Below are 17,706 nucleotides of genomic sequence, written 5' to 3' on the forward strand. Positions count from 1 at the left end.
GTTCCAACTCAATTCTACACTGGAGTTTTACACACAAAGAGTTTGTGCAAAAATAACAACAATGCAACAATATATATTAGATATGTCTATCAGAACATGAATATAATTAGTATTAATATTAAGTTACATAAACTCAGAATTTAAGAATAAACACTCAAAAAAGACATGTAGTAAGAAACTAAGTAATGGTTCTTGTGGTGAAAGGACTGCAATATTAGACACTCACTGCACAGGTTAGGTCAGATGATTGAAATCAGACATGGAGTTAGATTATACAATTATGAGGACACGCTTCATACTGTCTTAATACACATTGTGGGATCTGCAAAAAATCATGAACATTAAAGGATTCTGGGATGTGACAGCCTGGGAAGGCAAAAAAAAAGGCTTAAAAGCAAGGATTTGCTTTCCTCTGTCCAATCTTTCTGCATGGAAAAACTCATCTAAGTCAAATATGTATGTTTTAGCATGGTCATGATGTTCTCCTTCAGCACGTAAAGCCAAGGCTCGCTGCTATCAAAATTAAGCTCTTTTAGTCAAAGTTTGGAGTTAAATCCAAAAAAAGGAACTCCACTAGGTTCTTGGGGCTCCTTGCATAGCATTAACTCTAAAGCCAGATCCTGATGTGTTAGAATGTGCAAAAAAAATCCTTCCCTGCAATTTTTATACGTTATGAAAGTATCACTAATCATACTACTACTTTTGCCAAAACTTGGGTTAAAAAAAAAAAGCATTAATATAAATCAGGACCAGAGCAGCTTGAAATCCTACAGCTGCTTCTTCAGCTTCAGAGCAGAAATGTTTGTTAACAGTTTCTTAATACCTTGTCTATAGGTAAGTGAAAATACTGGATCCACACAAATGAGGAAACCTGCAGCCTGTCCTGACCTTACTCTGCAAAGTCAGCTTTTGAATTATGGCTTTTAGGCTACAGTACATGGCATACATGATGGTACAGGGAGTATTCTGAAAAAATGTCCTGTCAGTGCACTTAAAAGTTATTCAAAGACTTCAGAACGCAGAAGAACGCACACAAAATGTAGAAATTGTAATAAATTAAATTTCTTCCAAACTGTTATTTCATTTGCATTCAGAACTGCATATTTTTGCAAGTTAGAGGTCACTTGCTAAGCAGACAATATTTTGTTTTATTGCTTCAATAAGACAAGCAGTTCTCTTTAATTACAGTTACCAAGTGGAAAACTTAGCCAAACTATGTTCTAATTTTCAGCTCTACATTTTTCAAGTTAATTGCTTCCCCCCTCGCTATGCAATTTTTCTTCTGTGCTCTTTGTGTGTTTTATTTTTTATGTTGCTTTTATTGCAAAAAAACCCAACCCGACCCAAAGAAAAACAACCAAAAAAAATTGAGTTAGCACTTTTTTTCTGACCAGCAAAAAGACATCTGCTGAGCATCACTATGAGTTCTAATGCATGTTTGTAGCAGGATTATTATTAATAAAACACTGGAAAAGGTGGTATTAAGTTAACTGGTCCTTTTATTTATCATTAATCTCTGAATCCTGAAGAGTTGCATTATCTGTACTCTGACTCAGAACACACTTCTTTCTGAATTATTTTTGAGGTCTGGAATATAAGCTTTTACATAAACTATATAGTTTAGCTTTCCTTTATATATTTTGTAGAAGCACAGTTGCATTAAGTACTTCTTCAGAGTCTGCCAAGAAAGAAAGATTTTTCTAAGTCATCTGAAATATAAAACATGCATTTCAGTAGCTGAGAGGAAACAGTATTTGTAAATCTCCCCAGTACTTAAAAAATAACGTGATACTTCCTGTATGCTAACTTACCAACCTCAGAAAGAAGGTGTCCAAAATGTATTTTTTTCTTCCTTCTAAGTTTGAGCAGGTGTTTCTTGGAGCTGAAGGACAAGAAGAAAAAAGTCCCATTTTGTACGACCTGCTTTTCAAGAAGGTGAGCTCAAATTTTCCTTCCTTAAGCATGTCATGGGTTTTGTTTCATAAGTGACAAATGAAAATTAGACCATAAAATGTTTTTCCAGGTCAGTTTTCAAGAATAAAGTGCATTCACATAAAGAATTAACATGATAATAATAATTTTACATCTGTGACTGGTTGAATTCCAACTTAAGTATATTAGATCTCATTTTGTCTTTGAGTCAAGAACCTAGGCCTCAGATATTTTTCAAGAAAGGATTTCAACCAATAAATAGTACTTTTGAATTGTATATTAGTCCAAATGCTCCTCTTGTGCCTTAAAGTTGACTGAAGTTCTGAAAGAAATATTCCTCAGAGTACTATCAATCTCAGATATATGCTTTGATGGAGCAAAAAAAGACCTTCTCCTTTAGGACTCAACAACTACTCAACTCACATACTTGCCCTATGTGATTTGGCCAATATACCTCCTTTCTGGAGGCCAGGAGGGAGGCAGGGGAAAGCAGTGCATGCATGTGCAAATACAGTGTAAGGGATAGTACAGGATTATAATCCTATCTTGTTTGTATACTTCAAATCCCTTCTTCTCTGGCTATTGTAAGTCCATCAGATGGTTTTGAAATTGGTTTAGAACTCTTATACTGACTTTTGATCTTTACAGCAGTATTTCAGAAGTAACAATCTTCAGTCCTACTAGTACATGAGCCAAAAGACAGAGCCATGTGTACCATAGGAATATTCAACAATCAGGTTAATTTCACTTTGCTTTTATCTAGGAAGGTTGTAATGTGGATCCAAAACCTTAAGTCTGCTTTTATAAACAATCAATAAATTGTAATACATTAATTTATTCAAGTAATTGTGGCTCATAGCTGAAAATAATTGCTAATTGTAATGGATGATTATTATTCGGTATTTTTTAAACAGCAATTATTCAAAGCTGTAATTTACTTTCTGGCTAGCCTTTCTCCTCTTATCAGTCCTTTGATACTGATGTTTTTCCAGTTTCCTCTGGCTGCAAAAGTCAATTTCAACTGTAATTTCCTAACCAAATATAGCACCTCTGCTTTGGTCCTAGAAAGATATGAAAAAATTCAATCCTGCCATGGGGAAAGATGAAAAAACAAAGTAGGCTACTAGAAGACAGAAAAATAAGATGATGTGACAGGTGCCTGGGCACCACTTTTCCTTCACTGCGAAATACTAGAAAACGGGAGAAATCCTGTAATCGCAGACACAGCAACCCCTAGAACTTCTGTTTGCAAGATGAAAGATGAGTGGTTTCAGACTTTTCAGACTAGCAGTGTCAGAGTTTACAACTTACTGACATTTTCAGTTTTCCACATACAACCAATCACAGCTAACAAATATACTTAAGAGAAAAAAGTCAATCATAGGGGATACAAAACCTCTGTAGCAAGGGATGGCTTTCACAGCATTCTGCAAGTTTAAGGGACAGGTTTACCTGTCTGCGATCGTTAGCAAAACTGGAGACTGACTTTTTCTATTAGAATAGCCAAAGGTTAAGGGGAGAGCAGATGCTTCTTTCCAGTCCTTTGGCTGCAACAAAAAAATTTCCAGGTCAATCAACATGACATGAAAAGTTTTATTATCATTTCTATAAGCACAGGCAGCAGTGATTCCCATTCTTTCCAACAGGTACCAATTAGGGGTTGGCTTCCTGGTCCACTGCTCAGGAAAAGCAGCAGTCCAGTTCTCAACTGTCTTTCACTAGGAAAATTTCATCTCTAGACCTTATTATGAGAAACCTGAGGAATCACTGAATCATAGAATATCTTCAGTTGGAAGGCACCCACGAGGACCATCAAGTCCAGCTCCTAGCGCTGCACAGGATAGCCCCAAGAATCTCACTGTGTGCCTGAGAGCGTTGTCCAAATGCTTCTTGAACTCTGTCAAGCTTGGTGCTGTGACCACTTCCCTGGAGAGCCTGTTCCAGTGCCCAACCACCCTCTGGGTAAAGAACCTTTTTCTAATATAAGAAAGAGACAGAGACAATGTGACAGAAGTGAATTTCAAGAAGTGGGATGCTAAGAGGGGGAAAAAGTTACTTTATAGTTCAGATTCTAACAGAAGATGAAAGACTGGGTGAAGGAAGGGCACTCGCTCACCCCATAAAAGTCACAAGACAGGAGAAAGAGGAACAAGGGCTATCATAGGGCAACACTATGTTACAGAGAAAACTCATATAGGCAAGAAGAAACATTTTAAAGACAACACTAAGGCACAAATTAATTCTATCATTAGTACCAAATAATGCCCAATGTATACTCACCTTCCCAAATGATCTGTGAGAAGGTCACACAGTTTCTGCTGAAATTTTAAGCAACATGAACTTCTCCCCTCAAATCCCAGCTTCACCATGGTTAAAAAAATTAGTTTGTAACCTTCTGTAAATAATTTCAACAAAAAATTAAGTATCATGTGGGAGTGAATGTGTTTCATCTGTTCAGACATTAAAAAGTGTTTATGCTTTCACTATGATCCAATGAAGTGAACAATCTCTTTGGACAGATGACTTATGACCAACTAAAAGCACTTCATAAAGCTTCAGATGAGAAGTTGTGCTGAAACTGCAAGATAAAAAACAAGCCCAAGGGTAGTGGGCAACAGTAGAGTAGCTTCAGCAAAATTAATGGTTTGATATTTAAGACCTCATCAGCCATTCATTTGATTTTTGGTAATAGTGGTTGCCACTCACCATGGAAGGTTCATTAGAAATTATGTTTGCCTCAGCTACTTCATTGCAGACATCACTGGCTCATTAACCCTGTTCACAACAGGTCATTGGGCAGAAGCAACTGAGGTACAGACAAATTTCCATTGTGCAGGCTGTAGGGATGGAACCATTTTTAGAGGGAAAGAACAATTTTGAATGCCCCCAACTGTTACATGGTGGATTTGCACAATTAGTAACAGTGTGACGTTAATTTGGATAGTTGAAGTCTTTTGGAGATGCCAGCTATGCAGCAGTGAGTGGAATTTGAGGTGAATATAACCCTGAACATGTTTGCAGCCCAAAAGAGTCAAGCCAGGATTTATGTTAACTTTATGTTAAGATACAAGACTGTAAACTTCAGTAAATAATTCTCTGACAAGATTGTAACCCATGTTGTTGATGATAGTAAACAACCTGAGTTAAAGCTATACAGCACTCTAGACAATATGGTAAACAACTGAACAATACTTATTTCAGGCTTTGAAGTGCAACAGCAACATTAGGAAGGGTAGAATAATAATAAAAAAAATATTTAGGATCTTGAAGAATTATTAATCAATCATACTTGCACACAAATCTTCAAAAAAAAAAGATTTTTGTATAGTGTGTGTGTAATCTGTTGCAAGATTTTCTTCCTATTTAGCTGATTGCATATTTATATTTCTGTTCCACACAGACTTGTTTGTAAACTCATAATTCAATTCTACAAAGATCATATCATTAATCTATAAAGTGTTTAATTTCAATGTAGAAAAGAATGGTGATATTTGTTTTAAAATAATATTAAAAAAATCTCAATGAAGACACATCAAACGCTGATAAAATGGAGTTTAGGAAGTCTTTTGTTCAGATTGATTTTCAACAATTTTCAAGATCTGTGAGACTATAATTTAGAAAGCAGTTCTATCAACTAAAGGATTTCTGACCTATAGAGTCATGGCAGATACCAGTAGGTTTATGTTGGGCATTCATTTTTCCAATAGTTAAATTAAAAAAAAAAAAAAGAAAGAAAATAGGATCTAAGCAGCAGTTCCTTTTCCTCCTGGTAGTTTCTGACGCCAAGAGGGGAAAACAGTTTCAGTTTTACTGATTCTCTGCCAAACCAGCTGCAGCCCAGTGGATTGGTTGGTTTTCTGGCATGATGGTTATGACCTCAGAGCTAAATGTGACACTGCACCCCAAAACTGGAAAAGAACAGAATATGTACCTGTGTTCAGCAATGAGGTATGTACACTTCAAGCATGGACTCCAAGCTCTCACTTCTTCCACAATGTTTATGTACTGTTCCCCTCATGCTCTGAGCCAGAAAGAGCTACATCTATTTCTTGCACTAAAGCCTCCCTTCCAGCATGAAATCCAAGAACGCATAGACTTTTAAATAAAAGGATGGAGATTATATAGATGTACTTCAAGTAACCTGGGATTCCAGGATTTTATTCTCAATACTTATCCCTATCTACTGTTCACCATGGATAGATCTTGAGCAATTTCCTACTTGCCTAAAAGTAATAATAAAACATATGTTCTGACTTTACGTAAGACCTCATAAATAGTCTCTGAACCAAAAATCACAATACCTACCAAACTTATAGAAAAAAAAAAAAAGAAACAGTGAAGTGGGTTTTTTTCTTAATTCTGTGCAAACAAAAAAATCAAAACTCTCCATCTACTTAAGCCACTATTTCTTGAAAAAGGTTCTAAAAAACAACCAATATGTAATTTGCTGAGTGAGCAGAAATTTAGTGACACCAATTGTTTCACAGCACAAGCTTAGACTCTTCAGAAAAATTTTCCCTCCTCTCAAAAAATCTCATCAGTTCAGTGTTGATACATGTACCTTCACCGAAATCCAAAAGCTATAGAAATACAAGCCAAGATGAATGTTTAAAAACAAAACTGAAGGAATTCCAGTTAAGTCCATACTGTCATCTTTGTGAAAATACAGTTTTAACTATCCCTCATGATATTTAACTGTTTTTTTTCATGTGGTTAAAGAGTTTCTTCTATTCACTCAGAAAACAGTATATTAAGGATTTTTTGACTATAAAATTTGAGTTGCATTTCTAGTGATATCATACCGTTAGATGCTTTAAAAGACATCCATAGCCTCTCATATCCCTCTAAAACTAGGAAACAAATTTTTTATTTGAATAAAAATGGCAGTTAACTGGTTATTAATAAAGAGTCTCTCATATTTTTAAAGTACAAAATATTTACATTTGTGACATGCAGCAGGCACTGTGGTAAGTGTAAACTTTTTTGTGACAATAAGCAATGAGCACTCAACCTCATACCAAGTTTATCACCACTGCAAATAACTTGTTTGCATACATTTTTGGCTTTATGATTAATTTTAGTTATTTAACTTCGTCTTCCCTATGCAAAGCAACAAAGAATTATGTATCTAATTTCATGGAATAATTAAAAAATGCATCACAATACATAAAGGGTCTATTTATCTGAAACTATCCTCATTGAAGTGTTGCTGTCTCTCAAAACTAAGAGTCAACTCTATAAATTTATCCTTATGCACTGCCTTTGAACACACCAAAAGTCCTGGTTTTGGGGTGGTAGTGTTGTTTTAAATCCGAAAAGCTTCTTCCTGAAGCCATTAAAGATTCCTGAAAATCTTACTTATCTTCCCCCAACATGTCTGCAGCCGTCATTATAAACTGCTCTGTCTTCATGGCTTTTGTTTGTTGACAATACAATTTTAGATAAATTTGATTAGAAGTCTTCCATGTTAAGAGTACAATAAGTATGCCTATATAAAGAGTGTAGACAAAGAAATTATGAGTACTTGTAATTTAAAATTGTTATATACAAGCATCTAATCAAAGTAATTCCCTGATTTTGACTTCAGCTAAAACAAAATACAGGAAACTCAACTTGCATGAGGTTTTGAAGAAAACAAATGCATAACACATTAAGTAAAGCAGAGAAATATAGAATCTACAGCTTGATTTATACTAAAGAAACTAAAAATGACAAATAGAAATAACCATGGAAGTAAATAATGTTAACACTTACACCTAGTCTTATTTCATAAAGGTATTTTTCCGTGGCTTTTTTAATATTTAGCATCACATAGTGATCTCCAAATGCCTATTGATATGCTTTCACTGTACTGAATGAGTTAGAATTGTAGTGTTCACTGTAGCATACACCACAGCAAATGAGTAAGAACTAAAGTACACATAAAAGTTCCAGTTTAGACTTTGTCCAGGAATTACATTCAGCAAACATCTAACATATTTTTAAAGAGGCAGTAGATTTTTTAGACTCTTTTTCTATGACAAAAACCTAACTGCAATTTATATAGCTATCTTTAATTTGAGAAGCAAAATAATGACTTTAACAGATTACACTTACACCAGATTTCCAGCAATACAGTCTGTCTGAAGATTAACATAGTCATCACATGGAAATGTACATTAAAATAACTAGGAAATGGCATTTCTTTTGGACTTGCATTTTTAACATAAAAATTCTTTTAAGATTTAAATAAACATTAGAAAAATACTTCATAATAATTAATGATTCAATAAAATAATAGTTTTTAAAGTATTCATGCTATTTATCTCAGACACTTTTTTGTTTGGGCAAAGGAAACAAACTAATGTTTTCTAACTTCACTTTCACATTGTCAAAAGTTAGCAAAACATTGCAATGTTTAAGTTGTAGCCATTGGAAAAAAGTATTAAATAAAAATTTGTATAATGTTTTGTTGTTTTTATAAAGTTTAAAGAACATATTTTGATTGGTACTAGAGAAGTTTTGCCATTTAATTATCTACAAAAATTTACACAGTCTAGTTTTGTTCAAAACAATGCCCTCTTAAAACTTTTCAGTGCAACAGTTGCCGGACTATCTGGTTAATCACATAGCATCTTTTTGTGAAGTTCTTTTCACCTTTCAATCAAACTCCCACTCTCCCCAAAAATTGTCTTTAAATGAATCTGCATAGTTAAACTGACAATGAAAACCTTTAAAATTAGTTTTAGAAAGCATTCATGACATGAATGAAAGTATGTACTGCTATTTTATTGATATTTGAGTGAAATTGTATTATCACCCAGCTGAAATGGATGGATGAAAGCAGCAATCTTGAAATACTGCATAAGAATTTTCCCCAGAGCCTACTTAGCTTTGCTACTGTTAAACACCTCACAGAGCATTCTTTGCAAACAGATACCAAGCAGAACCACCTCCGACTGCAAGGTCAGGTCTGAAAAAGGGGAACAATAAAAAAGGACTTCATATTGGTTTTTGTTTCTCTTCAGTATATAATAGTTATGTTGGGATCTTAAGAGAAATGAGTCAAAACTAGCACATGTAGTGTAATTGCACAAAAGAAGGAACCAGTACCAACAAATCTGACAAATCTCCACACACCATTTCTGCAAGTAGCCTTAGAAAGAGATACTGACTGTGGTTTGTGGATTTACATTTAGCATCTTTAGTCAGATTTCTGTGCCAGGAAATGAAACTCTTCTGGAGAGATGCTTTAGCCTAAAAAGTAGACTGTCTTAACTGCTTCTACAGGATGTAGATCTATTGTGAAATGATTTATATGTTCTACATAATAGTTATTAATTTTACAAATAATAAATATCTACATATTTAAGAAAGTAAAGGGAAGAAATATATAAGAAAAGTAACAAGTAATAATATCCAGAGAAGTCAAATAATAATTTTAACCCAGAGAAGATCAATGGTCCATGGAGATGAATATCCTATCTTCAAGATATTTAAAAGGTTGAAACCTAGTAATTGCACCTGCTCACATCTTTTACATAAAAGAAGATCAAAATCTGTGATCAGTCCGTTTGAAACTCCACCAATAGGTACCAGTAAAACTTTAGCACTTTAGGACTTCCCATTCTCAAAACAACTCAGCACTCATTCTTATTGTATGACTTGCTACTTACTGACAAAAAGAACTAATATTCATTTTCTTGATCAGTTTTATATTTACTTAAAAGAACTTTTAGAAAGGAAAAACAACTAAAAAAAGATTCAGTGCTGACCCAAGCCTCTCTTCTCCCTTTTTTACAGCCAAACTGTGCTCAAATACTAAGTTACTTAGTTTTACTGCAACCTAAAAGACAATCTTGCATAAATCTTTATCCGGCAGAAACATCCACTGGTGATGATGTACTATAAAACAATTAAAAACCACTGCCACATTTAGTAACTCCTCCAAAAGGGACAGGCATCTTTTCAGGCTACTTCAGTGGCTTTTCAGGCAAAACAGTTCAGGTTGGCTTATTAAGCTCCTTTATGATGTCAGCTTGGCATGGACTCTGCCACCACAAGTTACCAGAAAGCTGAGTTCTGTGGTTATACATGAAGACCACTAGTGTAATATTTCAAGAAAAGTGAGATTCAGAAAAAAAAGTTATTAAATTGATAGTGCAAAGAGAATGCATTTATTTTTTGTACATATAAAAGCGCTCAGTGATTCTCCAAGAAAAAGAAAGAGCTTAACAAACCAAATGTCCAGTTAAACTGACCGTTCGGAGTCTTCTAGCTTTTCTTAATCCTCCACTGCATTTATTCTTTCATTCATTAAAAACTTTGCAAGAGCCATCAGTAACATGACACTCTGAAACTTCATTTTCGTCACCTAGAAACAAAATTTAGAAACTTGAAACGAAATATGCAATCTCGTGAAACTGCCACCAATTATTTTATCATGGCGCAGTGCTATGTGTAGTTAAGAGACTTAATAATTTGCACCAGTTACTTTTCATGGTATTTCAACTAGAGAAAAAGAATGACTTTCAAGCATCTGACTTCATCTTTCAGTACCTGTTTTTGTAAATGAACTAGTTGCAAAACTCCCAATATTTTGAAAACCATATATTAACTACAAGTAGAGAATCAGCTAAATTGCTTTCTATTCCTTATCAAATTTGCAATTTCTCTGAATTTAAGTCTGAAGCAGCAGTGACTAGACTTTCCCTTTCACATTGAAACACCAATGGTTTCAGTACACACTATATAAAATGACCTGAAGGTCTGAAACATGTTTTCAAACAATTTGCAAGCAAATCTAGCAAGCTGTTAGCAGTCAAGGTTGCATGCACATGCTGGCATATCAACTCTTATTATTTATAAAAAGGCACCATCCATAAGAAGGCACTCTAATGTGACTGCCAAAAAGTAGTATTTTTCATTATGTATTTTATGAATTAACACATATTTAATTCTTCAACATGGTGAGGATGACTTTTATAAGAACTAAATAATAAACTCCTGAATTGTTTGAGAAATTAGCTTGCTTGCATAAGATGAAAAACTTTATCTTTTGGTCAATGAAGTTTTAGTTGCTCAAAATTTAAGGAGATAATTTTCCCCAAATTTAATTCAATGGAGTCTACTTTAGAACATTTGTTAATTTTTAATTTCAAAGAAATGTATGAGACGAGTTCAAAACGTTTAATTAGTGATTAAAGAAGCCTAAATTCAGCTCTTGCCAAATAGGTTTCTTTGAATACTTTTGGGAAATACTGAAGGGTACTCTCCATATTTACAAGCCTGAATGCATATATAACTAAAAATCATTTGTTTTTCCTCTGTCAGCTATTTAAACTCTTAGTCCTTGAGGTGGTAGAAAAACAACAAATTACAATCCATTACTGATTATTAATTTTAAAATTATAGTCTTTAAACTAGTCAAAATTTATTATAGTAATTTTTGTGTAATACAACTAAACCTGGTTTTCAGGTGCAATTTTTCATTTAAACACAATATTTAAATACAAAGTGTCATGTAATAAAGGGAGAACCAATTAATTATGCTAATTTTATTTAGTATTGCATTGAGGTCCATCATTTTCAATCACTGAGCAAGACTGATGGCAAGGAGGAGAAAAAAACCTTGCCACTAAAGAAAAAAAAAGAAATTTATCTCTTTTTTATGAAAATTTACCTATTTTTTACCTCTGTTTTGTGAAAAACAGACCTTTTATACATATATTTTCAATCTTAAAAAAATCTACAAACTACACGACTGCATAGGATGTCAGGAGATCATCTTCTCCACTGCTTTACCCCAGGCAGTCTCTGGTAATTTCCAAATATCCATTAAGTCATTTCAGGTACCGTAATACCTGAAATTTATTTTTTTTTTGAGGGGTGGTTTGGGGGATGACAGTGAAAAGTGGTGCAATATTCCTTTTGCCACTCTTGACCCGAATGCTCATGCTCCACAGCTCTTGTTCCACAGCTCTTGTCCCACTTGGGATTAAAGTCTCAAGACCTGTATTCTTGGACCACTTTCCAGGTAGGGTTCACTCCCATAGGCTCATCATATTTATAGGAAGGCAGGAAGAGGGAATAATGTCCCTGATCTCTGATTATCAGCTCAGTGATCTTAGGCATTACATAAATAAGGACTATTCTTTGCAATCTAGTTCCTACTAGTTCCTGACTATCAGGACTTTTCAAGCACTTTCCAGATTTTCCCTTCTGTAGGTCTCAAGCTTTGGCGTTGTCTGCTTTTCCCTAATTGCTTCTTTTTAAAGCAGTTACTCAGGTATAAGTAAAGAGTTTTCATCTTTAGTAGCTTTTTCTAGGGTGCTTCAGATAAAGTTGACAGAAATTTTTGAAACAATTCCATTCACTGTTATCCTTAAATTAAGTTGAAATATGCAGGTAACTCATGCCACTGTGGTCCATTAGATCTCCTAAATGCTCTTCTAAAATATCATTCAGTGACAGGTACCAAAATTAACAGCTCTCTGAGGTATTATAACAAATTAGTGATTTTACTTTACAATTTAAGTTTCTACTTACTGGTGATAATTTTATCACCACTGAGAAGTTTTGAACCACAATATGATCTTCAAAATTATATTTGATAATTTCCATTGAGTTAAAAAGCAATGATTAGGCACAATGAGCTAGTTTTGTTAAATCAAATAAATCATGTCTATCTAATAAAAATTTTACCTATAATGTTCTACTTAAAAAATACTGTACTGAAGTGTTACTTAAATTAAGCTATGTTGTATCTACTATTTTGTACTTATCTACAGTTATTTATCCCAGCTATGAAGAAATTAAGTCTGAATTTGTCACCATTAGTAATCCTTCAGGTACATATGCACAGAATATTTAATAACTTTTTTTATTATTATTGTTGGAGATATCAATCCAGCATGGGCAAATACCAAGTTTTTACTACAGAGAACACCATTTCTTCAAGTCTTCTGAAAACTTATGTGACCCTCATGCTCTCAAAGAGACCCTGTTAATGGTTTAGAACAATTTTATGTAGTTTTTTAGGTGCTCTAGGACAAGTGTCATCAGGTTTTGTAAACTTGACTAGATCAAAATAATCCTCAGTCCTCTATTCAGACATACTTGTCCTTTTCTGTTTTAATTATTAATTAGAATCAAATTTTTTGTGAGGATAAATAAAACAAGGAATCCAGGAGAGTTTTCTTCATGCCTCAATTGTCTTGCAAAAAGACATAATAAAATGTCAGTAGAAGACATCATAAATATTTTTTAGTGAGCTTGTCTTCTTCCAAAACTGAAAAAACCAAAAGGCACATCAAGTCTAAGGAAGTTTTCATGTGTGTGCTTTTAAAGACATAAACACTACTGTGGCAGCATTAAGCCTCATAGCACCTAGGAACTCCGGTAAAACTCATTCACCTTAATTAAATGTAATGATTTCTTGCACCAAATAACAGAATGATATTTCAGATTTCCCATCTTAACACTCAACTACATTAATTACACTACAATGGGTCTTACTTTATGTCTTTTGGCCAATTAAGATAATATTTGCCTCCCATATTCACCATAAATATCTAAAATTCACTCAGCTAAGCCTTAAGTTTATTTTTAAGACTGGAAATAATGCTAAGTCTGAATTCAAGTTTCTAAATTATTTTAGTATGATAAATGCTTAAATGAGCATACTCTTGCATTCCTTGTCCATTATTATTTCAGCTTGCAGATTAAGTCACATGACTTGGACTGCACCAAAAGAAGTAGCCATATTTATGTCTCTGCTGCTCAGCAGAACTGGGCTGCCTTGAATGGACCCTACAAAGGAGCTTGCTATCACATAAGCATTAGGGTTCAAAAAGTTAGTTTCAGATTACCCTGCATATTACACTTCTACTTTAAAATCAAATGTTCCAAATAGGAAAGGAAGCTTATAAAATCTTCTTGTCATTAAAGACACTGGGGAAAAATGCTACTGACATAAAATTGTAAGAAAAAAAATGGGCAAGAAAAATGTTTGGTATTTAAAATATATAAAGGTATAATAAAATTTCATATGATTCCCAACTGTATATATTACTCCTAACTGTGTGTATATATATATATATATATATATGATGAGTGAAAATAAGTCTTTGGTTTGTAAAAATATTTTGCTGCATTTACCATCTTTAAAATAATGTACAATATACAGAAAAACAAACAATTTACTATTTATTTACTAATAGGGACAAGAGTCAACTTGCATTTAATAAAAAAAAGGAAATACTTAACCTGTATTTAATAAAAATCAATTATTCCAGCATACAGAGTCACAGCAGAAAGTTTGAAACAAGAATTTCATTTTTTTTCCACAAAACTTGCATTATTAAGGAAAATACAACTCTTCTTTCATTATTGACTCCTTCCATTTTGAAGTGAGCTCATTTGAGCTGTCAAACTCGAGTTTCTACTTGACTGCACAACAGATACATGAAGCTGAATATATTATATTTGGGAAAATGGCCATCACTGATAAATCACAAATACTATTAAAATCACTAGAAACACAAATTGAGACTCGCAGACGTTCCTAACAAAAAGGGTAAAAAGTATACATTAGATAACTTTTGTTTGCTGAATGCTGTTCCTGTTTTTCTCCTCCAAAATCTCTTATTTTAAACAACTTGTCCAGCATGACAATAAAAGCATGACATGCTAGAACACAGATCATAATTTAATTACTAGAATTTAAAATTTGGAATTAACTGACACACCTAAGTTTAAATGTAGCAAATAAGTCTGACAGAGTTCAAGAAGTGCCTGGACAATGCTTTCAAGGCACATTGTGTATTCTTGGGGCTGCCCTGTGCAGGGTCAGGAGTTGGACTTCAATGATCCTTGTGGGTCCTTTCCAACTCAAAATATTCTGTGATTTTTCTCCTTCCGCATTTGTTTCCATGATTGTTAAATGAAAAATTAACTGTTCTTTGACATTAGGAAATATGTAGTTTAGGAACAGTCTTCTAGCACATTGCCCCATGGCAAAAATACACATACAGTAAGTTCATATATATTTTAGAATCATAGAATGGGTTGGAAGGGACCTTAAAGATCACCAAGTTTCAACTCCCCTGCAATAGGCAGGGACACTTCCGTAGATGTGGTTACTTAGAGCTCCACCCAACCTGGCCTTGAACACTTCCAGAGATGAGTAGTCCACACCTTCTCTGGACAACCTGTTCCAGTGCCTCATCACTCTCACAGCAAAGAATTTCTTCCTAATATCTAAGCTAAACCTACTGTCTTTCAGGTAAAGACCACTCCCCCTTGTTCTATCATTACATGCCCCCCTAAGGTACTGGAAGGTGCTCTAAGCTCCCCACAGAGCTCCTCTTCTCTAGGCTGAACATCCCCAACTCTCTCATCCTGTCATCATAGAAGTGCTCCAGCCATCTGATCATCTTTGGGGCCCCCTCTGGACTCATTCCAACAGATCAACATCTTCTTGTGCTGGGGCTCCAGAGCTGGATGCAGCACTCCAGGTGGGGCATCACAAGAGCAGAGCAGACAGGGAGAATCACCTCCCTCGACCTGCTGGTCATGCTTTTGATGCAGCTCAGGACGTGGTTGGCCTCTTGGGCTGCAAGTGCACATTGCCAAGGCATACTGAGCTTTTTGTCCAAACATCCCCAGGTCCTTCTCCCCAGGACTGGTCTCAATCCATTCTCTACCCAGTCTCTACTTGTGATTGGGATTGTCCTGACACACATACAGGACCTTGCACTTGTCCTTGTTGAATTTCATGAAGTTTGCACAGGCTCACCTCTCAAGCCTGTCAAGGCCTCTCTGGATGGCAAACCTTCTTTCCAGCATTGTCAATCACACAGCTCGGTGTCATCGGCAAACTTGCTAAGGATGCACTTGATCCCACTGCCCATATCACTGACAGATGTTGCACAGCACCAGTCCCAATACCCACCCCTGAGGAATGTCACTTGTCACTGATTCCCACTTGGACATAGAGAAAACGGTGACTGCAACTCTTAAAAGTGTGACCATTTTTATCCCCTGAGTGATCCATCCAACAAATTCACATCTCTCCAGTTTAGAGACAAGGATGTCATGCAGGACTGTGTCAAATGCTTTGCACAAGTCCAGGTAGATGATATCTGTTGCTCTTCCCTCATCTACCACTGCTGTAACCCCATTGTAGAAGACTACCAAATTTGTCAGGCGTGATTTGTCTTCAGTGAAGCTATGCTGGTTGCCACCAATCACCTCCTTACTTTCCATGTGCCTTAGCATTGTTTCCAGGAAGAGCTGCTCCATGATTTTGCCAGACACTGATGTAAGACTGACTGGCCTGTAGTTCTTGAGTCTTCCTTACTTCTCTTTTTAAAAATGGGTGTTATGTTTCCCCTTTTCCAGTCAGTGGGAACTTCACAGGACTGTCATGCCTTCTCAGATATGATGGATAGTGGCAGAGACACTTCCTTGGCCAGTTTCCTCAGGATCCATGAATGTATCTCGTCAGGTCTCATGGACTTGTGCATGGGAACCTTCACATTCCTTAAATGGTGTCAAACCCGGAGCAGGGGGTTCTTCATTCTCCCAGTCCCTGCTTTCACCTGCTGCAACTTGGGCAGTGTGGCCAAAGCACTTGATGGTGAAGTCTGAGGCAAAAAAACTGGAATAAGTCAGCATTCTACACGTCCTGGATAACCAGGTCTCCTCTATCCTTCCTGAGAGGACCTACATTTTCCCTAATCTTTCTTTTGTTGCTGATGCACCTAAGGCAGCTTTTTTGTTACCCTTGATGTCCTTGGCCGGATTTACTTCTGCCCATGCTTTAGTTTTCCTAACCAGATCCCTGGCTCTTTAGACAATTTCTCTGCATTCCTCACAGGCTACCTTTTCCTGCTTCTGTTCTCTGTAAACTACATGTTTGTATTTAAGTTTGTCCAGGAGTTCCTTGTTCATCTATGCAAGCCTTCTGGCATTCTTCCATGACTTCCCCTTTGTAGGGATGCATTATTCTTCAGATTGGAGGAGACAATCCTTGAATATTATCCAGCTCTCTTTGGCTCCTCTTCCCTCAAGGGCCCTAGCCCACAGTACTCTACCAAACAGATTCCCGAAGAGGCCAAAGTCTGCTGACCTCAAGTCCAGAGTGGTGAGCTTGCTGTGCCCCAAGGATCCTGAATTCCATCATTTCATAGTCACCACAGCCAAGGCTGGCCTTGAGCTTCACATTCCCCACCAGCCCTTCCCTGTTGGTGAGGACAACGTCCAGCACGGCACCTCTCCTTGTTGGCTCCTCTATCACTTGGAGAAGTAAGCTGTCATTTATGGGGATACATTTATAACACACCTGCATCCACTGATTTGTAAACTGTGCTGTAACGATGCACTTCAGGTATTAAAATACAGATGTAGTGAACCTAAAACAGTAGATCACAGTTCAGCAACTAATTACAGATATAGGGGCAGTCATCGTTCAACATTTCAACTGGATTTCATAACTGTGACATCAACTTTGTTGAGCCCTTTAAGTTAACAATTAATTTCATATAATTCATTGATGAACTGCTATTGAATTTTCTAGAAGAAACAAGCTACTAAAATATACAATTATAATTACAAATATTCAACTCCATGTAAAGTTTGACAAACAGAGCTCAAAATATCATCATTGGAAAATGACTACCCCAATACAAGTTAGGACCATTTTCCAGGGAACTTCCTGAGATTCAATATTTTAGTATACATTTTCATTGAAATACCTTAAGCTAAACTAACTCGAAAATGCTTAAATATAAA

The 17,706-nt window shown here is 35.5% G+C and overlaps 1 protein-coding gene across 6 annotated transcripts in view; it reads right to left on the bottom strand.

Moving 5' to 3' along the window:
• Positions 1-17,706, bottom strand: part of MCPH1 (microcephalin 1) — a 49,342-nt gene that overhangs the window by 17,342 nt on the left and 14,294 nt on the right. For 2 of the 6 annotated variants that reach the window (XM_032683298.1, XM_032683297.1), the window contains exon 8: positions 1,812-1,882. In XM_032683298.1, the coding sequence (XP_032539189.1) occupies positions 1,812-1,882 (71 nt within the window). Of the gene's footprint in view, positions 1-1,811; positions 1,883-7,119; positions 7,421-9,673; positions 10,286-17,706 lie in introns of those variants that run through there. The other 4 variants (XR_004356140.1, XM_032683302.1, XM_032683300.1 and 1 more) reach the window with 4 other exon arrangements.

Source organism: Chiroxiphia lanceolata, chromosome 3 (genome assembly GCF_009829145.1).
Source record: "Chiroxiphia lanceolata isolate bChiLan1 chromosome 3, bChiLan1.pri, whole genome shotgun sequence".
NCBI lineage: Eukaryota > Metazoa > Chordata > Aves > Passeriformes > Pipridae > Chiroxiphia > Chiroxiphia lanceolata.